Source organism: Pristis pectinata, chromosome 10 (genome assembly GCF_009764475.1).
Source record: "Pristis pectinata isolate sPriPec2 chromosome 10, sPriPec2.1.pri, whole genome shotgun sequence".
NCBI lineage: Eukaryota > Metazoa > Chordata > Chondrichthyes > Rhinopristiformes > Pristidae > Pristis > Pristis pectinata.
In genome coordinates this window covers 13,864,231-13,891,179 of record NC_067414.1, presented here as the reverse complement: position 1 = coordinate 13,891,179, position 26,949 = coordinate 13,864,231, and the positions used below count along the sequence as shown (strand labels likewise).

Genomic DNA, 26,949 nt, shown 5'->3' with positions numbered 1-26,949 from the left:
CATCGGCTGTCTTCCAGTCTTCTACCTCACCTGTAGCTAATAAAGATGCAAATATTTTGGTCAGGACCCCAGCAATCTCCTCCCATGTTTCCAATTGCGACTTGGGACAGAACTCATCTGGTCCTGGGGATTTATCCATCCTATGTGTTCCAAGACTTCAGACACCTCTATCTTCTTAATATCTACATGGTCCAGACAATCAGTATATCCCTCCCTGAATTCAATCTCCTCAAAAACCTTTTCCTTGGTGAATACTAATGAGAAGTAATCATTTAGGACCTCTTGGACCTGCCCTGGCTCCATGCGTAGATTACCTCTTCAGTCTCATTCTTTCCCTATCTACCCTCTTGCTCCTAATATTCTTACAGAATGACTTCACATTCTCCTTAATCTTACCTGTCAAGGATACCTCATGACCTCTTTTTGCCCTCTTAATTTCCTTAAGTACTCTCTTGCACCCTCTATATTCCTCAAGGAACTGCCTTGATTGTAGTAGCCAATACCTGTCGTGTGCTTCCATTTTTATCCTGATCAAACCTTCAATAACCTTTGTCATCCAAGGTTCCATAACCTTGCCATCTTTTCCTTTCATCCTTACTGGAACATGCTGTCTCTGAATCCTTGCTAACTTTCATGGCGAATGGCCGGCCTCATGGAACTAACCAGATTGTTCTTTCCACATGGCATAAAGGACTAAATGACTTTAGTGCTAAGAAGATTCTGTAAATTCCAGTATTGTCCTGCTCTCTGCAATGCTTTTAGCCAGCTTGTCATTTTCTGGTAGATCTACGGACACTTCACGTTGAATACATTAACATGTGTTAGAGCCCAAGAATGGAATGGAAATTGCCATTCCACATTCAGTCTTTTGAATATTATACATTCTTGTCTATCCCTGCACTTCATGGCTTGCTTCCATCCACAAATGTATCATAGGAATTCCTTGCCTTACGTGATGTAATATATGCTATGTAACCACCCAAACAGAAAGCTAGCCTTCCCCACAGCCCTCAATCGAAAAATAAAATCACACTATCTGACCGTTTTTCTTGTTGTTTTTTGTGGGACCTTGCAGTATGCAGATTGGCTGCTGTATTTACATAATTCACTGAAGCAAGACATGCTTTGGAAGATGTGAATTGTGTACTAATGCAAATTCATTCACATTTTTCACTCAGTGCAACAAGTAGTTAAGAGGACTAATGGTCTTTATTGCAAAGGGGTCAGAGTTTAGAATTAGGGAGTTTTATTACAATTGTACAAGGGTTGGCGAGGCCACACCTGGAGTACTGTGCACTGTTTTGGTGCTCTTATCAAAAAAAAGGATGAAGTGGCTTTGGAGAAACAAAGGATTGCAGATGCTGGAATCTAGATGAAAAACATGATGATGCTGGAGGAACTCAGCAGGCCAGGCAGCATCCGTGGGGAAAAGCAAGTGGTCAATGGTTCTGGTCAGGAACCCTTTTTCAGGACTGAAGATAGGGGAAGCCGAAACAAAGGACTGCAGATGCTGGATGCAGTCCAAGTGAGATTCACCAGACTAATTACTGAGATGAGAAGGTTGTCCTGTCAAGAGAGGCTAAACAGGTTGGATCTGTTTTCTTTGGAGCTCAGAAGAATGAAGAGCGATCTCAATGAAAGGCATAATAGGGTAGATGTTGAGATGTTCTCAGTAGTGGGAGAGTCTCAAATGAGGGGATGTAGTATCAAGATAAGGGGCAGGTCATTTAAAACTGAGGTACATTAAGTTTCTTCTTTGAGAAGGTAGTGAACCTCTGGAATTCTGTTCCTCAGAGAGTTATAGAGACAAGTTCATTAGAATTATTTAAAGTGGAGGAAGATGTATTTTTGAAAGATTGGGAATCTGGCACAGAGGAAGAGATGAAGCCTGTGGTGGATCAGCCATGATCATATTGAATGGTGGTGCAGACCTGAGAAATCAGGTGGACTTCTCCTGCTCCTACGTTCTTGTTTTCTTAGAGTCATAGAGTCATACAGCACGGAAACAGGCCCTTTGGCCTAACTAGTCTATGCCGATTGAGATACCCATTTTCCCATGTTTGGCCCGTATCCCTCTAAACCTTTCCTATCCATGTACCCGTCCAAGTACCTTTTAAATGTTGTTAATGTACCTGCCTCAACCACTTCCTCTGGCCACTCATTCCATATACTGACCACTCTCTGGGTGAGAAAGTTTCCCCTCAAGTTCCTATTAAATCTACCCCCCTCCCCCCCCCCTCACCTGAAACCTATGCCCTATAGTTCTTGAATCCTTAATGCTGGGAAAAAGACTGTGCACATTCATCCTGTCTATGCCCCTCATAATTTTATACACCTCTATAAGATCACCCCTCATCTCCTACGTGCCAATGAAAAAAAATCCCAAACTGCTCAACCTTTCTCCATAATTCAGTCCCTTAGAGTTCTGGCAACATCATCGTAAACCTTCTCTGCACTCTTTCCAGGGTGATCAAAACAGAACAGCAATGTCTTGCACAACTGTAACGTAACATCCCAACTTCTATACACAATGCCCTGACTGATGAAGGCCAGCATGCCAAAAGCCTTCTTCACCACCCTGTCTACCTGCAACGTCACTTTCAGGGAACCATTTACTTGTATTCCTAGGTCTTTCTGTTCTCCAGCACACCCTGGGTCCTACCATTCACTGTGAACTCTACTTGTGCATTAATGCTAATGTATATCATCCAACTTCTTAATGTAGCTTGTGGTTAAATATTTAAACATATTCCTTTTACAATGTGTAGTTGGGCAATGCAACTTCAACAATGTTGTAATAGATGTTTCTGATGTCTAGGTGGAGTCTCATTGCATTTGATTGCTTTGTTGCTTTTTGCCTGAACCTGTCAATGCATGGTGCGATAAAGCAGGCAAATATTTATTCAGGTTGTTTCTGATTGCCTGTTGAGGCAGATTCAAAACTAAGCAAAGAAGTACATATTATTCAGAATATAAAATCCTTTGATGCAGCCCTTTTTACCGCACATGTAGTATAACTATAATTCGGTCATACTGTAGTGTGCTTTATGGGTGACCACACTTCCCACCTCACTGATTCAAATGGTTGCTAAATAGCAAGGATTCTGGAATGCTCGTTTATTGTTGAGGCTTTACCTTGTCTTTTCAGCTGTTATGTACAGTTAGGAAGGAATGAATGTATATTCATGACCTTTGATGTTCCAAAGTACTTTACTGCCAGTGAGTTACTTCTAATGTTTGCTCACTTTCATGATGTGGGAAACAGCATCAAAATGAATGACTTCATTGTTTGTTTCAATTACTTTGTTTGAGAAATCAATGCTGGATAGAACTCTGCTCGTGGGATGGAGCTGTGCGATTTTGTTTTTAAACTTCTCTTCATACTAAACCTCAGCTTACATCCTAGCCAGAAGACAGTGGAGTCCCTCAGTAGTGTTCCTTCTTAGTGATAGAGGCTGTGGGTTTGGGAGAGCTGGTGAATGAACATTGCCATGCATTAGGCTACGAGTTGATGTTTAGACAGTTGAAACAGGCTGGTTTTTTCTCAACTGTCTGTGTCAGGTGTGGCTGTAACTGCATGTGCCCAGGCAGTTGGAGATTTTTTCCATTGCCTTCATGATGTGTGATTTTGTTTTAGGTGTGGGGAGGCTTTATGGAGTTGTAGGAAGGGTTGCCCACTGCAGGATACCTGGCCTCTTCTTGATGTGGTGTACATAAGTGCCCTGGCCACTGGAGCTGGTACAGGCTGGTACTGCTCTGGAAGGACATTTATGGTGGGGGATTTGTTGTGGGCAATATTGTTAAGAATCAAAGGACTGTGGTTGGGCATGCTCTTGTTGACATGGCACCTGTTACCTGAGGAATTATGAATGAAGCACTCATTTTCTTTTCACAAAACATAGTGGCCAATTAACCTAGTAACACATCTTTGGGGCGTAGGAGGGAACAAGAACACCCTCAGGAATCCCATGCATTTGCATGAAGAACATGCAAACTCCATACAGACATATTTTGGTCATGAGCAGACAGTCTTATTTCTGACCTAATTATGGAAGGAAGGTCATTAATGAAGCAGCTGAAGATGGTTGGGTGAGGACACTGCCCTGAGGAACTCCTATGGTGATGTCCTTGGGCTGCAATGATTAGCTTCCAACCATCTCAATCATTCTCCTTTGTGCCCGATACAACTCCAGTCGCATGATCAACAGTAACTTCAATTTTACTTTGGCTCTTGATTACATGTTCTTCTAAAATCCTGTCTTAATGAGGAGTTACAGTCTGTAGTTCCTGCTTAGACCAAGGCTGTAATGCTATTTCAGTAGAGTGGTCTATCCAATTTTGATCAGGCTTTTTTTTGTAGCACTTTACCTCATAAGGATAGCTTGCTAAGCTACTTCAGAGAGCAGTTAAGAGTAAAACAAATCAATGTAGGAGAGGAATACATAAAGTTGATCAGGAGAGCAGGTTTATTTTCCAAAGGAGGTTTCAATAATATGGAAGTAACCTTGGACTGCTGTATTGGGATACAAGTATTGATTTAAACCAATCTGGTGGTTTCATCTATAGATAAGTGGCACTGCCTCATTTTTCACCTTATCGAAAGGCCTGGAGTATATGTAACTGACCCAGAGTCTCCAATTGAAAGTGACCATGTAGTCCTGGTACTGTTGTCTTAGGCCAAGATGAGTCCACCTTAAGTCTGCTCCTTAAGGTGAACATTAATTCCACAGCACTGATTTCAGGGAGAACTGGGAAGCTGTCCCAAAGTCTTGGCCAATATGTTGTGAATCCAGCAACATCCAGAAAAATCCAGTCATAAAAACATGATCTTTTTACCTGTGCTACCGAGCAATTATACTTCACAACTACTTGCCTGTAAAATGCTTAGAGATGTCTTGAGGCATGAAAGCCAAAATTTAAGAGCAAGTTCTTTCCAGATAGCTTGTTTGTTCCCTGTTCCATTGTTCCCTCCACCTCTACCCCTCTCTCTCCCCCTTCAGCTCCTTGCCTCTCCCCCCTCAGCTCCTACTGTTTCTCCCCCAGCTCCTTTCCCCTCTCCTCCAGCTCCTTCTCACCTTCTCTCATCCCCTGCTCCTCTTCATTGCCCTCACTCAACACCATTCTTGCCTTTTAGTTAATGATGTCTGTGTTGAATCATACTCCTTCCCATTTCTGTCTTCCATTTGGCTAAAGGCTTTGGAATATATCAGTGACAATAACTAAATAGACCGTGAAATAATAAAAAGGAGAATGTTAACAGATGGACCGTGCAGATTGCATCAGGGCTATGTTGACAATCATCCTTCATGTGAATTTGGAAAATGTGTTTAATTAGGTGAATCTGTTTAATCAATTCTGGGAATCTCAGAATCTTCCTACTTTCCAGAAGTTTGAGTCATCATGGTGCTTTCCAAAATATCACCTTAGTGTTTCTGAAGTTTTTTTTTTGGATTTTTGGATTTGCTTTTCCGAATGAAAGTTGCTGCTCATGAAGAGAAACCAGTGTTAATGGTGTTGCTGTCAGTTTGGGTGTGTGGGTGGCTGGCACTTGGTTATTCAGTCAGCAGCTTGAGTTCAAGTTCCACCAAAGGATATGAGCAGATCGTTCCTCCTCTGTACAATGGGTGTGCTACACTGTCAGAGGTATTGGTATTGGTTTATTATTGTCACTTGTACTGAGGTACAGTGAAAAACTTGTCTTGCATACCGACCGTACAGGTCAATTCATTACACAGTGCAGTTACATTGAGTCATTACAGAGTGCATTGAGGTAGTACAGGTAAAAACAATAACAGTACAGAGTTAAGTGTCACAGCTACAGAGAAAGTGCAGTGCAATAAGGTGCAAGGTAACAAGGTAGATGGTGAGGTCAGAGTCCATTTCATTGTATAAAGGAACCGTTCATTAGTCTTATCACAGTAGAGTAGAAGCTGTCCTTAAGTCTGGTGGTATGTGCCCTCAGGCTTCTGTATCTTCTGCTTAATGGCAGACAAGAGAAGAGAGAATGAATCGGGTGGGTGAGGTCTTTGATTATGCTGGCTGCTTTGCCAAGGCAGCGAGAGGTAAAGACAGAGTCCAAAGAGGGGAGGCTGGTTTCCGTGACGCGCTGGGCTGTGTCCACAACTCTCTGCAGTTTCTTGTGGTCCTGGGCAGAGCAGTTGTCGTACCAAGCTGTGATACATCCAGATAGGATGCTTTCTATGGTGCATCGATAAAAGTTGTGAGTGTCAAAGGGGACATACTGAATTTCTTTAGCCTCCTGAGGAAGTAGAGGTGCTGGTTAGTCTTCTTGGCCATGGCATCTATGTGATTTGACCAGGACAGTGCTGTCTTCCAGCGAGGCCACTAAAGCAAAGCTGCATCTTATATTTTGTTGGAAGGGAAGGTGCACTGGCAATTCTTCCAGATATCCCATAACCAACGTCAGCTGGAGATTAGCCAGCGCTTCTTTACCAGGGCACCAATGCTCAATACAAGAGGGCATGGCTTTAAAGTAATGGGTGGGAAGTTCAAGGGAGATATCAGAGGGAGGTTTTTCACCCAGAGAGTGGTTGGGGCATGGAAGGCGCTGGCGGTGGTGGAGGCAGGTACATTGGTGAAATTCAAGAGATTGCTAGATAAGCATATGGAGGAATTTAAAATGGAGGGATATATGGGGGGAAGGGGTTAGATAGTCTTAGGCGAGGTTTAAAGGTTGGCACAACATTGTAGGCCGAATGGCCTGTATTGTGCTGTACTATTCTATGAGTCTATGATTAACTGGTCAAGTGCCCTGCTGCTATTTGTTTATCATTGGCTTCAAAATGTTTCCTTTTACAACTAATTAAAGCTTTCACTGTTGCCTTGACAGCTGAAGTCATTCATCCTCTCCAGCTGCCTCTTGCTACTTTGTTGTTTGTCCAGCCTAATTCCAGATATAGATTAATGATTGTGGTTAAGAATGTACTCGCATTAAGTTAGAAGTGGGAGCAGGCCATCCACCCTACCCTGCCTGAGCAGTCACTCAGTGAGATTATTTAATAGCTCCATCTAGTTTAACGCTTTAGTATTCTTGCTCAACAAGAATCCAGCACTTTCCAATTTTGAAATTTTTAATTGGCTTCACCCTCAGTGGTTTTCTGTGTGGGTTCCAGATTTCTTCTTGCGTACAGAAATGCTTCTTAACTCTGAATTCTAAGGATATGACAAATCTCTCATTTTAAAGGCAGGAGCTTGTGTTCTGCACTCTCCTATTGGAAGCAGTATTTTCTCTCTACCTGTCCATCAACTCCTTTAACAGATCCACAAACCACACCATAATTTACTCTGCTCAAGAAACTACAAGCCCATTATGTGAAAAGTGTAAGTTAACATTCTTAACCTGGCAACCACTTCTAAGTGCATTATGGGGCCTCTAAGGGTAATTCATTTTTCCTTCGGTGTGAAGAATGGAGCTGAACACAGTCTAACCAGAGGTTTGATTGGATTGTTGGTCTATGTCTTTACATCACCATTTCCCTAATCATGATCTGATGTCTTGTTCGGAGTTTCAGGCCGGACCTAGTAGATATGAGTCAAGTAGCAATTCAAAGCAACGTGAACAACTTGGAACAAGCCTTTGGTGTAGCTGAGAAACTTGGTGTCACTAGACTCTTGGACCCAGAAGGTAAACTTGTTAGTCATTGAGTAAACATTATCATTTCTATATCAAACATTATCTATTGTCATTTCAATGTAGCAGATTTCACTACTTTGTATTGGCACTGACCTGCTCACTCCCATCAGAGACCAGATGAAAACACACGGGTTACTTATTGCCTGTTTTTTAATTTGTGGAGTCAGTTTCATACTTTAGCAATAATCGACTCCCCGGAAAATGTGTGTTTTTTCTTGTCTGAATGTGTTTCCATTACATTCTGTTTGGAATAGAGAAAGTTAAAGGTAGTATTGTTAGAGGTAATAAAATTCATGGTGAATTATGATGTAGTAAATGAAACGGTGATAGGATATGCAGTCTCTTACATACTCTTGTAACTGCAATATATATGGGGCTAATGCAGTTAAATCACAGATGAGTGGTGACCCCCCTCCCCCAGGCTGTTGATGGTAGGAGACATAGTGATAATGATGCCACTGAATGTCAAGGTGGTTGGACTCTCTCAATGGGGATGATCATTGTCTCGTACTTGTGTCTCTCACATGAAAGATGTAATTTTTTGATTCTATTGCTTGTTAAGAATCAGAAATATATAATATTATTTATTATCTGGACAATTTCATGGAGTCATATCTATTTTCTACTTGTTCAACTATACCTTGACATGTGCTCTGATGGTGCTTAACTACTGATGCTCAGGTGAAGTGGTGCTTTCTTATCTCCACAGATGTTAACGTTGCATCCCCTGATGAGAAATCAGTGATCACTTATGTGTCGTCATTGTACGATGCCTTTCCCAAAATTCCAGAGGGTGGTGAAGGCATCAGTGCAAACGTAAGTTCCTGCAGTATATCACCACTCATGATCCATTTCACCCTTAACCTCACATGCAAAGTTTAAGGGTTGAGTTTGTACACTGGATTCTTGAAATGGGATAACCTTGTTCAAACTTGTTTTGGGCTTCTGCTAGGACGTAGATGTCAAGTGGATAGAATACCAGAATATGGTGAACTACCTCATCCAATGGATCAAGCATCATGTGACGGTTATGTCAGATCGAAGCTATTCAAACAATCCTGCAGAACTTAAGGTACTTAAGAAAGCAAAATACTGTGGATGTTGGAAATGTGAAATAATTTGGCTTAATTCCCTCATTTTTGGCAGTTTCTTTCATTGGGCAATGCCTTAATTGTCAACTATCACTTTCTGCAGGCACTTTATAACCAATACATGCAGTTTAAGGACACAGAAATCCCACCAAAAGAGAAGGACAAAACTAAAATCAAGCAGCTGTATAAATTGTTAGAGGTAGGTACACCCAATCTGTCATTCACTTGCACTACCTAAGTGTTTTATTTGTATTTACTGTTGCAAGAATGAAAGGTGAGTCAGCTTTCCAGAAAAACAAGGAATTGTAGAGGTTGGAAACCTGAAGTAAAGCAGAATGCTGGGAATAAAGTAGTTGGAGAACATCTGTGGAGAAAAAGAGTTAATCTCTCTGGGAGGTGACCTTTCATCAGAACTAGGAAGAGTTGGAAGTCAAACTTGTTTTAAGATGCAGAGAAGGGGGATGGATAGAGAGAATGCAGAACATGAGACAGAGACACACATTTGTAACTCATTTTGAAACGTGTGAATTGAACGGCGACTTTCTGTGTTGTAATTCTGTTCAATACACTGCACCATAAGTTGCTCACAAATGAGGGCGACTGAGTCAAGAGTTATATGACATGGAAACAGGCCCTTCGGCCCACCGAATCTGTGCAGGCTATCAAGCACCCATTTACATTAATCCTACACTAATCCCATTTTATCCTCGTCATATTCCCGTCAACTCGCTCTCAGATTCTACCATTCACCTCCATACTAGGGGTTATTTATAGTGGCCAATTAACCAACAACCCGCACAACTTTAGGATGTGGGAGGAAACCAGAACACCCGGGGTAAACCCATGCAGTCACAGGGAGAATGTGTAAACTCCACATAGCCAGCACTGGAGGTCAGGATCAAATCTGGGTCGCTGGAGCTGGTAGGCAGCAGCTTTACTAGCTGTGTCACTGTGTTAGCATAAACAACAGAAGTTACTTGAGAGTTGTAATGAGTTTGGTAATTGGAGAAATGCTGACTATCTCATTCTAGACAAAATCTGTCCATTCCCACTGTTTTTAAAATAAATTAATTTGAGACTCAGGATGCCCCTCTGTTGGTCTCCAGGTCACGTAACACTCATTACTAAGAAGGTGATCTGTTGCCAATATTCCTGGCCCTTGTCCCCACCATTCCTGTTTCCCATGAACTCTGCTGAGTCTTGGTGTGATGGCAGGATGGAAACTAGTCCTCTTTTTATCCCTCACTGCTAAGGTTGCAGTATGGAATAGAAATGGATAACTTTGAGGGATACGAGTTGATTCTCCCATTTGCCAGTTTGCTATGCTGTGTCGATCTACTGAAGGAGTGCGCCTGGTAGGCCAGTTTCTGTTTTTACCTCCACTTGTGGAGGCAAAGAAAGATTTTAATAACCACCCCAGTTTTTGAGGAAGTGCTGGTGAGTTGGCAACTTGAACTGCTGTGATGTGAATGGAGAAGGTATTGCCATGTTACAGTTGGGTAAGGAGTTGTAGGATTTTGATCCAGGAAAATGTTTACCTTCTTTTGTTTAAAACTCTGCACATGTTGTAAGTGCTTAAACTTTGAATACATTATATCTGAATGACACCATATTTAAACTGGAAATCTGAGAAAAGGGACTTTACAGATAAGAGAGAAAAAGAAAGCAGATTGTGAAAGATTGTGTGCGTCCTATTTTGGCATGGATTTTCATTTTGCTTGATGCTTCTGAATGGGCTTTTATTTCTCTACACCTTTTAAATATGGAGTGCAGCCATTACCTTCCACTTTGTAGATAATTGTGTTAACTCTGGAGCATTCAGAGCTCCCAAAGAATATGAAATGAAGTTGAGTCTATGTAGAAGCATATTTGTTGCATTATATTAGGTTGCATCTTTATATCCCTGGCATTGTTTTTCTTTCATTTTTATTCTTCACAAGTCTTTCCCCGTCTTCAAACATGATTGGGATGAATAATTACCACCCCTCAACCCCAACTGCTTTTCTCTCCACACATTTTTAGGCTTTATGCTTAGTTATCAGTCATTGTCTTCCATTGAATTACTTCAAGTTAATAAATTCTTTACTTATTGTCAATGAAATGACTAAACTTCTCACATTCCAAAGCTGTGAAGGTTGGTAGGTTAATTGCCCACTGTAAATTACTCCTAGTGTGTAGGTGAGTGGTAGCATCTGGGGGGAATTAATGGGCATGTAAGATGGAATATGTAAGTGGCAGAATCTGGGAAGACGAGAGTTTGGCTAGTAAATGGATGTTTGATGGGAATGTGGCTAGTAAATGAGTGCTTGATGGTCAGAAAGGCCTGTTTCCACGCTGTATGGCTCTATGATTCTACGGCTCTGTCATTGTTTCCTAGGTGTGGATTGAATTTGGTCGGATAAAACTTCCTCAAGGCTATCACCCAAATGATGTGGAGAAGGAATGGGGAAAGTTGATCATCGCAATGCTGGAAAGAGAAAAGAGTTTGCGGCCGGAGGTGGAAAGGTTTGTGAAAACTGAGATTGTTGAAATTTGACGAGGTGGTTTTCTTATAATTGGACAGAACCAAAATGTTGTGGATCCTGCAAACTGGAAATAAAAAAAAATGCTGGAAATACTCAGTGGATCAGACAGCATCTGTGGAGCAAGAAACAGAGTCAATGCTTGAGGTCAAGGACCTTTCATCAGATATGTTTATCTCAAACTATTCCCAGTTCCGAAGAAATGTGATTGACCTGAAACATGAGATGTTTCTTGTTCCACATTTGTTGCTGAGCATCTCTAACATTCTCTGCTTGTACATGGAATTAGGTCAGATTCCCATGAAGCAGCAGGCATGGCATGTGCTGGCACTGGTATTGAGGGGATGCCCTAGCATATTGGAATTGGTTTATTATTGTCACTTGTACCAAGGGACAGTGAAAAACTTACCTTGCATACCGATCATACACAGTACATTACAGTGCATTGAGATAGTACAGAGTAAAGTGTCACAGCTAAAGAGGAAGTACAGTGCAGGTAGACAATAAGGTGCAAGGTCATAAGGGAACCATTCAATAGTCTTATAGCAGTGGGATAGAAGCTGTCCTTGATAGAAGCTGTCCTTGAGCCTGGTGGTATGTGCCCTCAGGCTCCTGAATCTTCTGCCTGATGGGAGAGGGGAGAAGAGAGAATGACCCGGGTGGGTGGGGTCTTTGATTATGCGGCTGCTTCACCAAGGCAGTGAGCCTGGCAAGCCTTTTATCCTGCAGTATATTTAATTGATCTTTCTTATAGACTTGTTTCTCATCCCTTGGAATGAGTTCTTGATGTTTGGGTTGTTAATGACAATAGCAACAATAACTGGATATTAGGAAGGAGTTACTGGTGAGTTGGTTCAGACTGTGGAACAAGGTGGTTCTAAAGAATCTTTAAGATTTTCTGTTCCTGCTTAAGTATTCAATCTTCTGAGTCACCAGCATTTGCCAAAACCCTTTTGTCCATAAGCTGCATCTAAAGGCACACAAGATCTTTCACATTGGGCTTAAATGTTTATGATAACCTACTTCATTCCTCTATGAGTTAAAAACAGGTGCACAAGAGGCTGCAGACACTGGAATCTGGAGCAACAAACAATCTGCTGGGGGAACTCAGCAGGTCGAGTAGCATCTGTGGGAGGAAAGTATTTGTCAAACTGGAGCAGTCCTGGTGTAGGGTTTTGACCCGAAATGTCGACAGTTCCTTTCCTCCCACAGGTGCTGCTTGACTTGCTGAGTTCCTCCAGCAGGTTGTTCATTGCATGACTTAAAAACAAATTGCTGGAGTCCAGATGAAGGGTCTCGACCCAAAATATGTACTGTCCATTTCCCTCCACAGATGCTGCTCGACCTGCTGAGTTCCTCCAGCAGTTTGTTTTTTGCTCCAGATTCCAGCATCCTCAGGCACTTATGTCTCTAGGCTCTGCAAGTTGTTGTACTCCATGTGCGAAGTGCACATCTCCACAATAAGCTGCATTTTTTTCTTCTTTGTAGCTGTCTAGCTTCATTTGTAACTTGTTGTTTGCTACTATTAAGTAACTTATCCTTGATATTGTTTAAAACTCTTGTACTCTTTCCAACATTAATGACTTTATCACATAGTAAGAAAGGGTTTGTTCTATTTTTGAAGTGAAGCCAGGAAAATAAATTGAGTTTCAGATTCAAGTTCATAAATTGCAGGGTAAGCCGAAAATCTTGGTGGGAAATGCTCGATGAAAGCTACCTTTGTGCAGAAAGAATTATAGTGATTGTAGTGTCAGCAATTAGGCTTTAAATTTTAGTGTGATCTGGGTGGTTTTAATTATCTGCTTCAGTTTTTCACATGTTGTCTAACAACCAAGTCTGTTTCTAAGGAGAGAAGGACTTGTACATTTCAAAACTTGAATTACAGCAGGATAAGTTAACAAAATGGTTAAGCAGCATGCAGATGCTTTCCTCTATTTGCTGAGGCTGGGAAAGTGAGATCAGGGAGATTATGCTGGAACTGTACAAGATAAGATATCTTCATCAGTCACACGTACATCGAAACACACAGTGAAATGCATCTTTTGCATAGAGTGTTCTGGGGGCAGCCCGCAAGTGTTGCCACGCTTCCGGCACCAACATAGCATGCCCACAACTTCCTAACCCGTACGTCTTTGGAATGTGGAAGGAAACCGGAGCACCTGGAGGAAACCCACACAGACACGGGGAGAACGTACAGACTCCTTACAGACAGTGGCCGGAATTGAACCCGGGTCGCTGGCGCTGTAATAGCGTTACACTGACCGCTACACTACCGTGCCCGTCCAAGATGCTGGTTAGTTCACAGGTTGAGCACTCTGCAGAGTTCTGGGCACCACATTACAGGAAAGTTGTGAACGTGCTGGAGAGCGTGCAGAGGAGATTGATGGGGAGTTTCAAGGACTGGAAAATGATGAAGGACTATTTCAGCTATTTTATTTTAATTTTTAGCTGTAGGTTATAAGCTCCTATTGCTTTCTTTGGAGCAGAAAGGCTGAGGGGGAGACTTAGTTAAGAAGGATCTAGATAGAGTAAATAAGAAGGACATATTTCCCTTAGCTGAGTGTTGAAAAACCAAAGTCATTTTAAAGGTAGAAGGATTAGAGGGGAAACAACAAAACATATTTTCACTCATGACTGCACTGTGACACCAGCTAGTTTCACATGTATGTGAGTGGAATTTGAATCCACAACTGTGCAGACTGTGAGATGTGCATTCTGCCGCTGAGCTGCAATTAACACTCATCATCGTCTTGATGCTGCGTTGGAAGTAGAAAGTAGTTACGCGATGCCCTTGATGAATTATGAGATAAATACACCCCCTTGTGTTCCACTGACTGAGAGAGACCAAAGAACTCAGTAGTGTGGAGACACAAGGAATTCTGCAGATGCTGGAATCTGGAGCAACACACAAAAAGTGCTGGAGGAACTCAGGTCAGGCAGCATTCATGGGGGGGAAATAAACAGTCGACGTTTTGGGCCGAGACCCTTCAGGACTGGAAAGGAAGAGGGCAGAATCCAGAATAAGAAGGTGGGGGGGAGGGGGAGGAGCGCACACAGGTAGGGGGACAGGTGAGTTCAGGTGATAGGTGTGGTCAGGTGAGAAGGGGAAGGTAGGTGGGTGGGGGAGGGGGAGAAGATGTAATAAACTGAGAGGTGATGGGTAGAAGAGGCAAAGGGCTGAAGAAGAAGGAATCCGGTAGGAGAGGGCAGTGGACCTTGGAATCAAGGATGGAGGAGGGGAGGAGAGGAGATGGGGGGGTCATCAAGGTGGGGAAAGGGAGCCACAGGAATAAGGGAAGACAAAGGAGTGGCGGGGGGGGGGGGAAGAAAAAGAAGGGGAGGGGTTACCAGAAGTTAGAGAAATCGATGTTGAGGCCGTCAGGTTGGAGACTGCCAAGGCAGAATATGAGGTGTTGTTCCTCCAATCTGTGCCTGGCCTCAACGTGGCAGTAGAGGAGGCCATGGATAGACGTGTCAGGATGGGAATGGGATGTGCAATTGGAGTGGGCGGCCACCGGGAGGTCCTGGCTGTTGTGGTGGAAGGAGCGAAGGTCCTCGACGAAGCGGTCACCCATTCAGTCGTGTTGTGTGTCACACGTTCAATTAGTCTGAGCCCCAACTGTCAGTCAGTGTGCCTGGTTTGGATCCTGATCCTTTGGGGAAAGTGCCCGTGGGTGTGTGTTGTGTACATTCCTGGGCTCTGTAATGTGTACCTGTTCAGCTTGTCCACTTGAGAGCTGGTCCTACCTTGAACTGTATTCCAGGATGGGTTCACTACCTTATGGAAAGGAGGGAGCAGGATTTATATGTATCACTAACGGATTGGAGAACTGTTGGTAACTCGATTGGTATGGGCTTATTTGATAAAGAGGGTGCAGTACTTAAATGTGGTATTGAGGAAGAATTGGTGGCACAGGGCACAGCCAGGAGAGTTGCTGCCTCATAGTTCCAGTGACCTGGGTTCAATCCTAACCTCTGGTGCTGTCTGTGCGGGGATTGCACGTTCTCCCTGTGACCGCGTGCATTCCCCCAGGGTGCTCTGATTTTCTCCCACATCCCAATGATTTGCAGGTTGGCAAGTTATTTGGACGCTGTACATTATCTCCAGTGTGTAATTGAATGGTAGAATCTGGGAGGAGTTGATGGGAATGTGGGGAGAATAAAATGAAATTAACATTGGATTAGTGAAAAAGATTGCTTCATGGTCAGTGCAGACTCATTGGGCTGAGGAGCTTGTTTTTGTGCTCTATCCCTCTGTGACTCAGTTACAGATGTACCACGAAACATAAGAACATAAGAAATAGGAGCAGGAGCAGGTATCTGCCCTGTTGAACCTGCTCCGCCATTCAATAAGATCATGGCTGATCTGGTCGTGGACTCAGGTCCACCTACCTGCCTTTTCCCTATAACCCTTAATTCCCCTACTATGCAAAAATATATCTAGCTGCAGAAATTAACGGGTTCAAGGCTCTGAGTCTGATCACAGCAGTGAAAATTTTAATCAGTACAGTTCACTGTCTAAGTTCCACTTCAACTGGTCTATCCAGGTGTCTCAGGATTGGCTTAGTGGGAGGATATTAAAAATGATCTTTTCTTAATCGCTGAAAGGGAGTATTAAATGGATTCTGGTGAAATAAAAGCTTGCTTTGTGGTTTCGTATGTAGGTGAGGCAGTGAAATGGGAGGAGTGTCCCAGATTTATCAATAACAGAATTAATGAGGAACAGGTATGTGTGCCCAGCAGCACATTCCTGACCGCTTGATCAGAACGTAGGACTGATTTAGTCTGTAGTGAAGACTCGCTTGTACTTGTATTTGTGTGGCCAGCTGCTGAGAGCAGTCTGTGCTGTGAGGGCATGGTGTACCAGCGGAGTCTGCTGTACTTTCTCATTGCTTTGGTGGCAGTGCCACGGAAGGTTTGATAGTGGCATCGTTGTCAGATATGTTGAAGATGAGCCACCAGGCAATCGTTTTCTGCAGCAACACACAGCCCTCCCCATGCAACAGCATCAGCGACAGCACCAGCTCTGTCGAGAGCTTCTCCCCTGTCAGCTCTGGAGGGAGAACCTTTGTTAACTCCTGGACGTCCTCAAGCAGCGACTTGGATGGTGTCAGGTAAGTCCTTCATCTTTGAACTGGGCACTGACACCATGCACCTGGCTGCCTGAAGTTTACCAGTTCACTGCTTGAAGGCGTGGTGGGAGGGGATTGATTTGTAAGCTTCAAAAGATTGGATAAATATTTGAAAGGTAAAAATTTGCAGGGCTACAGGAACAATGCAGATGGAGCAGAACTAATCAGAAGGGTTTGTCTACTGCCCCAGTACAGGCAGAATGGTGAGCAGCTTTGTTCTAAGATCTTGACTTTATTGCTTAATATGAACCAGAAATAATGTTGACAACTGGAAAGTGTCACTAATTTGGTGACTTCCTGCTCCAGTTGGAGAAATGACCAAACATTTCGACGTCACTGGCATGATGGGTGAAATCGCCTCTGTGATCTGTGATTTTGGTGACTTCCCTTCATTTCAAACCTCTGCCCCTTGCCCTCCAATCTTGTGTTGTTTCGAGGTTGCTCTGTGCTTTAATTTCTGTTTGCTTGAACCTGTTACTGGGATCTCAGTCCAGCCTCCCTTTTGCCTGAAGCTTCCTGGCAAAGGGGACCAGATCAAGTTGACAGGCTGAGGTGAAAGTACTCTTCGTACCTTTAGGTGTTTTTTTTTCTCTTTTTTATTTAACGTGTTTGCACTGAAGATGAGAATGCCAATGCTGAGAGTTCAAAGGCTTTTAATCGAGACACTCCCAGTTTATAAAAAGCAATCAATCTCTCCCAACAAGTATTAGTACCCTGAAGCACAGAAGTGAGTTGTTCATTCTAAAACGTCTGTAAAATAACCAAGGGATGTTCAGAGGAAGATAACCAAATGTGTTTTATTCAGAATAACTAAACATTGATTAAATTCAGGAGATCATTCTAACTTTCAGTATAGAGCTGCCTGGTTCTCTATATTTTTATTTCTATTGAAGTCACTGTTGATTAAAATCAGGAGAAGTTTCTAATGGGCTGCTGGCACTCCAATCCAATATCAAAATTATGGCCCTGGAGTTTGAGTTTTATTTTCATTTGTTTATTTTTTAATCTCCTGTAGACTGGAAATGTTGCAGCAGATTGCCTCCAGACTTCACTGTGACAGCGTAGCATGTGAAGATAAACTGATACTGGCACGAAATTCACTCCAACTCGTAAGTAACACCCTGTGGAATTGCTCTGTGTATTTTGGTTGTGTGAACAGGCAGTTTGATATCGACTGGTGTGAGTCTCTGTGCTGCTGTACTTATATAAAAAAAATACACAACTTGTTTCAGGACGCAAAACGATTGGAGTCAGGACTTCAGTTTCAAAATGAAACCGAGGTTGCAGGGTATCTTTTGGAATGTGAAAATCTCATCCGGCAACAGATCATTGATGTCCAGATTCTTAACGATGGAAAGTATTATCAGGCAGACCAACTCATCCAAAGGTAAGATGGTAAATCACACTGGCAAAAGTATGCTGTCTGAATTAATCCCGGAATTTCACTTTGTTTCAGCTTGAATTGAGTTATAAAAATGGCAGCTTCAAAGGTCACTCTTTGATGTGGTAATATATCTTTTATATTGTTTTATATGAAGTTTTTTAATAAGAAAACTGCTTTATTTTCCTCCTTCATCCTGTACTTGTTGGTGATGGTTTAGTATTCTGCCCAGGTGGCTATTTCTTTGGCACCCATCATGAGTTCAGGAGATCTCAATCTGTTGTAAGTTAATGAAGGGATTGTGAATGTAGATTGGGTTGTAATGTGGAAGCTTGGAACCTGATCAGGAGCATGAGTGAGTTTGGTTGGTGGAGTCAGTGTGGCATGTTCATATCCCTGCCTTGTCTAAACTTCCAACAGAGGACCCTGACTGGAGGAAACGTGCAAAAGCCCTGACTGCTTCCCCTTCAGTCCTCTAACCCTAGTGTGCTGAGGCCAATTGCAGAGCCCCAATGCCTACCTAATGTCAGTAACTTGGAGAGAAGGAAAAGCAGGTAGTACCTCCCTGGTCTGTGTGGCTCAGCTGCTCGTCAGACAGACATAGTGTCATAGATTCATACAGCATGGAAATAGGCCCTTCAGCCCAACTTGTCCATACCGACCAAGATGCCCACCTAAGCTTTTTTGCGTGCAGGGGTGTCTGTTAAACCTTTCTTTCAAAACCCCTCAGGGCCTGTGTATCCAAGTTCTGTACATTGTCTGCCAATTGTCAACTTTTCACAACGAACTGTTATTAATTGCACCTTTATGAATTTTGCTGAACTTTTCCCAATGAAACTCATTCCATAATCTAATGTGACTTTCTTCCTGAAGGGTTGCAAAGCTCCGTGATGAGCTGATGTTACTGAAGTCTGAATGTTCATCGGTGTACAATAAAGGACGTTCCTCGTCAACAGATCAGACCCAGCTAATGATGGCAGGGTTAACTCAGAGTCTGAATCAGAGCTTCTCCTCTGATTTCTCCCAGAGTTTGACACCATCCTTGACCTCTAATTTATCTCGGAGCTTGACACCAAGCTTGACCCATGGATCAACCCCAGTTCTCACGCCCAGCTTGCCAGCAACATTGTCTTCCGGCTTAAAACCTGTCCTGGCACATGGGTTTATTCAAGGTTTTGTCCCCACCATGGACACTGACACACTCCAGACTGTGAAACTGATGCAAATCAGAAAACCATTGATGCGATCGCAATTCGTTGACCAATCTCTGACGGAGGAAGAGGTCAACATGAAGTTTCTGCAGGACCTGTTGAGCTGGGTGGAAGAAATGCAGGTAACTGTAAAATAAAACATTTACCATCTGGTTGCAATTTCTTCTTATTGCATTTTTACTTTGTTTTATAGCTTAGCTAACAGGGCCTTACCAGCATGGCCAATTTACGATTAGATTCCTTTCCATACACTCAATCAATTTTTCTTTGTCCAGAGGTAGCAAACAATTTTTCCCTACATCTACTGGAGGGCAAATAATGTTGAACATGGGAGACAGTGTCAGTTTGATACTTTGAACAGTGCAAAATCAAATTGTAACAAAGCAGGCTTGAATTCCAGTTCATGCTAAATAAGGACGTTAGAAATAGGAGCAGGAGTAGGTCATCTGGCCCTCAAAGCCTGCTCCACCATTCATCAAGATCGACTGATTTGATTTTTATCACTTTGGCCATTTCCCAACAATATCCCCATATCTTCTTCTTATCACCAGAAATCTATTGTTCTCTGTTCTGGATGAACATAATGACGAAGACTCCACAGCCCTTCTGTGTAGAGGATTCCAAATCATGGAGCAATAGAGTGATACACCTGGAAACGGGCCCTCTAGCCCATCGAATCTCACCAACCATCAACTGCCCATTTACACTAATCCTACATTAATCCTATCCAGTGTCCATTCTCTTCAATTCCCCTCTGGTTCAACCACTTACCTACACACCAGGAGCCACTTACAGTGGCTAGTTAACCAAACAAGCTGCATGTGTTTGAATGTGGGAGGAAACCCACCCAGTCACAAGGAGAATGTGCAAACTCCTACGCAGCCAGCACTCGAGGTCAGGGTTGAATCTGGGTCTCTGACGCTGTAAGACGGAGGCAATTTGAGTGAAGGAATTTCTCCTCGCCTCAGTCTTAAACACCCTACCTTTTTATTCTCAAACTACGCCAACTGGTCCTAGTCAGGAGAAGCACCCGCCCTGCAACTAGCCTATCAAACTCTTTAAGAATATCATAAATTTCGATGAGATCTCCATTCTTCTAAACTGTTAAGAATACAGCTCCAGTGTATTCAATCTCTCCTTATGTGGCAAACCTGCCATCACTGCAACCCATCCAGTGCATCTTCGCTGCACTCCCTCTAAGGCACGTACATCCTTTTTTTTCTTGATTTTCCAACTGGCTTTCTGCAGTACTGTGAGCTTTGTTCACATGAACAAGTTTATAACAAGAAACATTTATTCCAATCTAAATCCATCTCCTCTTCAACTGAACTGTACTTTTAGCTTAATCTCGGAGCTCTGCCTTGGATATGCATTGATATTGCACCTTACCCTGGTTTATGCTGATACAGCTGGTGTCTCTAATAAAGAGAGTCCCACCCAGAGCACATCTCATTGGGTGGTACAGTGGTGTGGCAGTCGGTGCTCCTGCCTCACAGCTCCAGCGACCCAGATTCCATCACGTATGGTGTTTGCACGTTCCCCCTGTAACTGTGTGCGTTTCCTCCCAGGTGCTCCAGTTTCTTCCCACATACCAAAGATATGTGGGCTAGGTGGTCAATGGGCCACTGTAAGTTATCCCCCCTGTGCAGGTGAGTGATAAGAGAATCTGGGGGCGGGGGGAGATGATGGCCATGTGTGAAGGAAGTAAGTGGGAGAATAGGACCAATGGGATTGCTGGCATAAGCTTGATGGGCTGAATGGCCCCCTTTCACGTTGTAAGAATATATGTGCAGTAAAGGTCTGATTCTCCGGCCCTGTGGGCTTGAGCATTGATATTGCTGCTGACGACATTTCTGATTAATGGTGATTTATTCTGGCCAACGCCAGGTGCAGCTCGATCGTGCCGAGTGGGGTTCCGATTTGCCCAGCATCGAAAGTCATTTAGAAAATCACAAAAATGTTCACCGAGCAATAGAAGACTTTGAATCGAGTATCAGGGAAGCGAGAGCTGCCGAGGTAACTGTTAATTTGAGAATCATTTTAAGTTGTTCGAATTTTTGTGTTTTTCCTGAAATTAATTAGATTTGTGGAAATCAATACTTCACATAAGGGTCTTGTTTATTGTGGTCTTATTGAAGGAGTTTGAGGCAAAGGGCAGAGGGAGATCAGAGGGAATAGGGCTAATTGGATTGCTGTTTGAAGGACCATACACTAACACAGTGGACCAAATGGCTTTCCTCTGTGATTTATGGAACTGTGAGGGCCATGTAGACTCATAAATGTGAAATATTGAGTTGCCTTATGGAGCAATGGCATGGAAGCATGGAAGCAATGGAAGCCTAGCTTCCATTTACAAAAAAATTCAACTTTTGTTTTAGTTTGTCATTTTCTGTTGTTTTATTTCTACTTTGTCTCTTATCTCACAATAAAGTACACCCAAGGTTAGTATAGTCAGAGGGAAAGTGCTTTGAGATGAGGTGGAGTCAGTATTTCCTTTATAAGTGGAGTTGATGGCAGGATTGATGCCTTGAAGGGAAAGTGAGAGAGGATGAGATAGCATGTTGATGCGGGGAGAAGCTTGCTCAGAGCATGAAAGCTGCCCAGGACCCCACGGAGCTGAATGGCCTGCTTTTGTGTTCAACAAATGTTTCTGGCCTCCCTCTTCTTCTACTGAGGTCACGGGCAAACTTGCTAACCAACTGCTAGGGGTAACCTCTACAGCCAATCAGCAGGAGGTGTCAACTGCTCCACAGACAGGACTCTGACCTCTGGTTTTTGCATTGAATGTGATGCTTTGAATAAAATTGGAACAGAAGCTGGCCTTTCAGCCTCTCAGATCAATTCTGGCATGGTTCCATATCTCTCAATACCTTCCCCAACAAAAACCAATATATCTCGGTTTTGAAAGTTGTTGAGAGTTCTGGGCTGCCGAACTATCTCTCAACAATGATCCAAATGACTCCTCTTCCAGAGCAGTCTCTCTGTTTATCTACCGGCTCTCTCAATCCTCTCAAACAGCTCCATTAGATCATCCGTTAATCCAATATACTTGAGGGAATGTGAAGGTGGTGTCTTCAATCCATTTTTTAAGCCAGAGCATCATTTGGTGAATTTGCAGTCTGTCCTTCCATGCCTAGGACTAAACACTGTGCTCTAAATGGGAGCCACTTGGAGTTCTGTACAGCTATAAGATTACTTGTATTCCAGCACTCGACTGATTAAAGAGTTTGTTCCATCGCTCTTTCCAATGTTGTACCTGTTCACCAGCTTTTAGTCGTAGTATTTTCGTCTTGATTGATGCTGAGGGCTGGTCAAGTAGGGATAGTATTCAATGGCAGGATTAAATCTAGTTTAGTTTTGAATTTTTACCTTCCCCTTGCAGTTATAATGTGAAGATTTTTCTTTTAACCAGGGACAAATGACTCCACCGCTCTGTGAGAGTTACTCTGAGAAGCTGAGAGCATTGGAGAGCCAGTACAGCAAGCTTTTGGTGAGACCTTGTCACTCCTCTCTTCACACTCAGACAAGTACTTGAATCCAGAGTAAGTAGTTTTAATTAGGTGCTCTTTTCATCCTTTCTACACCTGAAGGACACTTCCAGGGACCGAGCCTCTCAACTTGACAGCCTGCATAGTTTTGTATCCAGGGCAACCACCGAGCTGATCTGGTTGAACGAGAAGGAGGAAGAAGAGGTGGCTTACGACTGGAGTGAGAGGAATTCCAGCATGTTGCGAAAGAAAGAATACCATGCAGTATGTAATCCCTGTAGGCAAGGCTATTGGTTTGTAGGTTTTGTTTGTAGGGAAGACACATTTAGAATTTCAAAACCCATTTGCCCTGGTAAAGGGACTTGACCCGAAACATCGACTGCCTCCAATAGATGTCCCCTGACCCGCTGAGTTCCTCCGACTTTTCATGTGTTGCTCCAGATTTTCAGCATCTGCAGTCTCTTATGTCTCCCTCACAACTGGAAGCGTTTTGCAACCCAGCAGAATACCTCAGAAATGTAGTTACTATTGTAATGTGGGAACCATGACTGGTAGTTGGCACAGCAAGGTGGAATGTGAGTAGTTATGCTTCTTTTTGGAAAGTGATGCTGGTGGAAGTAGAAGAATTTGGGCTGAACTTCCCTCAGAATAGTGCCATTAGATCACTCCAGGGAGCTGGCAAAGCTTCAGCTCTACATCTCATTTGAAAGGCAACGTCTCCAACCTGCTCTGGCGAGTTATCCTGGATCCCGTGCTCAAACCTGCCCTTCCCCAGCCTGTATTCGATTAGTGTGTTAACAGTCAGCAATAAACCACCTTCTCCCAATGCGGGGATCACTTAGGAGCTTTTGTTTCCTCTGCATTTCAATTTTTTCAAGCTTAGCTGTTTTATATATTGTCCTCACTGTTTGTGACAGGAATTAATGCAAGAGCTGGAAGACAAAGATGTTCTCATGAGATCGGTGCAAGAAATGGCGGATAAGCTGCTCCTCCATCGGCATCCTGCTCGGGCGACCATTGAGGTAAACGGTGGCTGGGCTTCAGCCGGCCTGTTATTGCTGCACCCTTTGAAATGGGTTTATTATTGTCACATGTACTGAGGTGCAGTGAAAAGCTTTGCTTTGCATGCCATCCAGACAGATCATTCCAAACATAATTACATCGAGGTAGTACAAAAGGAAAAGCAATAGCAGAACGCAGAATATAGTGTTACAGTTACAGAGAAAGTGCAGTACAGGTAGACAAATAAAGTGCAAGGGCCGTGTCGAGGTAGACTGAGAGATCAAGAGTTCATCTTTATCATACAAGAGATCCACTCAAGAGTCTTACAACAGCGGGATGGAAGCCGGATGGTGTGCGTTTTCATGCTTTTTTTGCTGAATGGTGCTGCTCATGTTTGGTTGCAGGTGAGAACAGAGCTCTTGTGTTTTATTTCCCCAGGCCTTCAAAGCTGCCATGCAGACCCAGTGGAGCTGGATCCTGCAGCTCTGCTCCTGCGTTGAGAAACATCTGAAAGAAAATGCCGCTTATTTTGAGGTAGGTGTCCAATCTTTCCAATCAGCAGGGTCGAGGAAAGCTGTGAGCTGCCTCTCTTGTTACACTTTTCTTTCTGTTGCCATCTCCAGTTTTACAACGATGCCAAAGAATCCATGGACTACTTGAAGAACCTGCAGGAGACGATCAAGAGGAAGTACAATGGTGACAAGTCCAGCAGTCTGGTGAGGCTGGAGGACCTGGTTCAGGATTCTATGGTGAGACCCAAATTGATGCAAGGCAGCATAGTCCAAGTGACCAAACAGGAATTTCCACTGCAAAATATTGCCTCCGCTGTGCATTTGGTCAAGGACATCATGTTTAATGAAGTGAGCTTTGGAATGCATGGATACATAGAAGTATATGAGGTCTCCAGTGTTTTTGGAACCCAAGTGACATAGATGACGATGAGCTATCTCACCTTGTCCATAACAGTGGCTTGTGAAATGGAGTTGCTACTGGTAACATGATAGGCGCAAGGCTTCTGATGGAGCTCTTGGTTTGGAATTTGTGGTGCTGATGGTACAGTTATTGTATAGTTGAATCTACACAAAACACTTGACACCCGCGCAGGTTGTATGAATTCATAGAGGCAGTCCTGTGAGTGTCTGTTCGTCAAGTTTTATCTTCTCTAAAGGTTATTTGTCCAACTTGCCTGAAAGATCAGCAGTGCAACCAGGGAAGAACTTCCATTCCTCTGCTTAACGTATTATTTTCATGTATTTCAGGATGAGAAGGAACAGCTGCTTCAGTACAAGAGTAATGTAGCAAGTCTCATGAGTCGGGCAAAGGCAGTTGTCCAACTCAAGCCAAGGAATCCTGAAAATCCTACAAGGATCTCCATCCCCATCAGAGCCATCTGTGACTACAAACAAATTGAGGTTCGGAACACTTTATGAAAATTAAGCCGCTTTTGTCTCTGCAACCACCGTCAGCCTTGTAGTCATCCGAAATATCTGGTCAATTCTGGCCTTTCAATTGTCCTTGACTCTCAACGCTGCACTATTGATGTCGATGCCTTCACCTGCCTGGGTTCCAAGCTCTGAAATTCCCTCTCTAAACCTTTCCATCCCTCTTTCCCCATTTACAATATCCATTAAAATCTACCTGTTTATCTGGGAACACGTCCTGATTTTTATCCTTGGGCAACTCAGTTCAAATATTACCTGATAATTGCATCTTTGGAATTTTTTAGCATGTGGTGGAAGCTAAATAAGTACAAGCTCTTGATTGTAGCAACATTCACAAGTTCTCCCATCTGCTTGTGGGTGTGAGTTTGGAGAAATTCTGCACTAATTCTCTTATTTAAACAGATAACTATTTACAAGGATGATGAATGTTTGTTGGAAAACAACTCTCACCGAGCCAAATGGAAAGTGATCAGTCCCACTGGGAACGAGGCCATGGTTCCATCCGTTTGCTTTTCAGTTCCTCCACCAAACAAAGAAGCCATTGAGATGGCAAGCCGGTAAGGAGAGGGCTGTTGTTTTTTCATTGTGATTCATGGTTCCCTAACTCACAGGGAGGTGATTAGGAAATTCTCTTCTTAATCATGTTTGCCACTGTGCTGCATTGACTGGGTTTGTTTTACTTGCAGAGTTTGCTATACCCCATTTACTGGAAAAAATCACTCCATTGTTTTCAGGAGATGGGGCTGCAATTGTGGGTAGAGACATTTTAAGTAGATTCTGTAGACTGTTTGCTATAGTGCACAGTTGAAGTAGACCCTGGTTGCTGAATAAATGACTGATAACTGGTTCCCTCCTCCCCCATCCTGCCTCCCATTCTCAGGCGTGATTCTGAAATGTGATCAATTCAGAAGATGTGCTGATCCCTTTATTGGGGGACTGCACCGAGCTGGAGAAGAATGGACAATACATGAGGCAATGTTACATTTGGACTTTTAAGCCACCTTGGTCATAAGGGGATGGTTGACTCATGTGGACAAATTTATTGGGTGCATTTACTACTCATGGGGCAGTAAGTAGCTTCAAAATGGAGCTATTAGACTTGCAACCTGGGTGGCAGTGACACCCCACACACTGCCATGGTGAATAAGATTGTTTTGGGGCAGCTGAAACCTGTCCAGAGAGTTGTTCCCTTTTAAAGCGCAAATCTGGGCCCTCCAGGTTTATAGGGAGATGGCTGCTATCTTGTTGAAAGGGTCAGAGCAGGAGCCCATGAACTACCTGGCCTATTTTGTTGGCCTAGCACACATGCTAATATACAAGAGGTTTTTAAGTCATGTTCATGCTTGAGGAGCTTTTATTTATCTTTCATAATGTGGACATGAGTGGCAAGGCCAGCTTTTAAAACCCATCCCCAATTGGCCTTGTGTAGGTGGCTGTGAGCTGCCTTCTTGAACCACTGCAGTCTTTCTGGTGAAGGGTCTCCCTTGGAGTTTAGAACCCAGTGTTAGATGCAGGAACTGCGGTATATTTCCAAGTCAGTGTATGACTTGGGAGCCTGCAGATGGTGGTGTTTCCATGTGCCTGCTGCCTTTGTCCTTCTTAGTGGTAGGGGTTGCATTTTTGGGAGGTGCTGTTAGAGTAGTTTGGACAAGTAACGGTGCAGCCACTGTGCACCCGTGCTTGACAGAGTGAATGTTTGTTCCAAATCTTGCTGCAGGATCAATAAACAATTCCCCACTGCTTGGGGCCTTGGATTGGTCAGGTGAGGCTCATGAATGCCCTGGGGAAAGTGGTTCGGTGACTTTGTCCAAATTGCATGCAAACTCTCGGCGTGATCCTGGCCACCTTTATCCAGCACAGTTCTCTTGTGTGGCCTTGGGATCCTCCTAAATTTTCATTAATCTTAACACAAACATCTTACTAATAAGACTAGAGGTAAGCACGCTTTTTGGCACCTATCTCTGCACCACAGTACACCAGATATATGGACATTTATTCCCCAGAAAATGGAAGATTTTGGTCACTA

The 26,949-nt window shown here is 43.3% G+C and overlaps 1 protein-coding gene across 1 annotated transcript in view; it reads left to right on the top strand.

The window, feature by feature from the left end:
- The window catches only part of dst (dystonin), a 464,609-nt gene that overhangs the window by 189,482 nt on the left and 248,178 nt on the right, over positions 1-26,949 (top strand). The window contains 16 exon segments of the mRNA XM_052024808.1: positions 7,533-7,645; positions 8,364-8,470; positions 8,607-8,726; positions 8,849-8,944; positions 11,123-11,250; positions 17,415-17,508; positions 17,632-17,786; positions 18,654-19,113; positions 20,879-21,007; positions 22,404-22,481; positions 22,582-22,743; positions 23,397-23,501; positions 23,920-24,015; positions 24,105-24,230; positions 24,741-24,893; positions 25,326-25,480. Coding sequence (XP_051880768.1) covers positions 7,533-7,645; positions 8,364-8,470; positions 8,607-8,726; positions 8,849-8,944; positions 11,123-11,250; positions 17,415-17,508; positions 17,632-17,786; positions 18,654-19,113; positions 20,879-21,007; positions 22,404-22,481; positions 22,582-22,743; positions 23,397-23,501; positions 23,920-24,015; positions 24,105-24,230; positions 24,741-24,893; positions 25,326-25,480 — 2,277 coding nt within the window.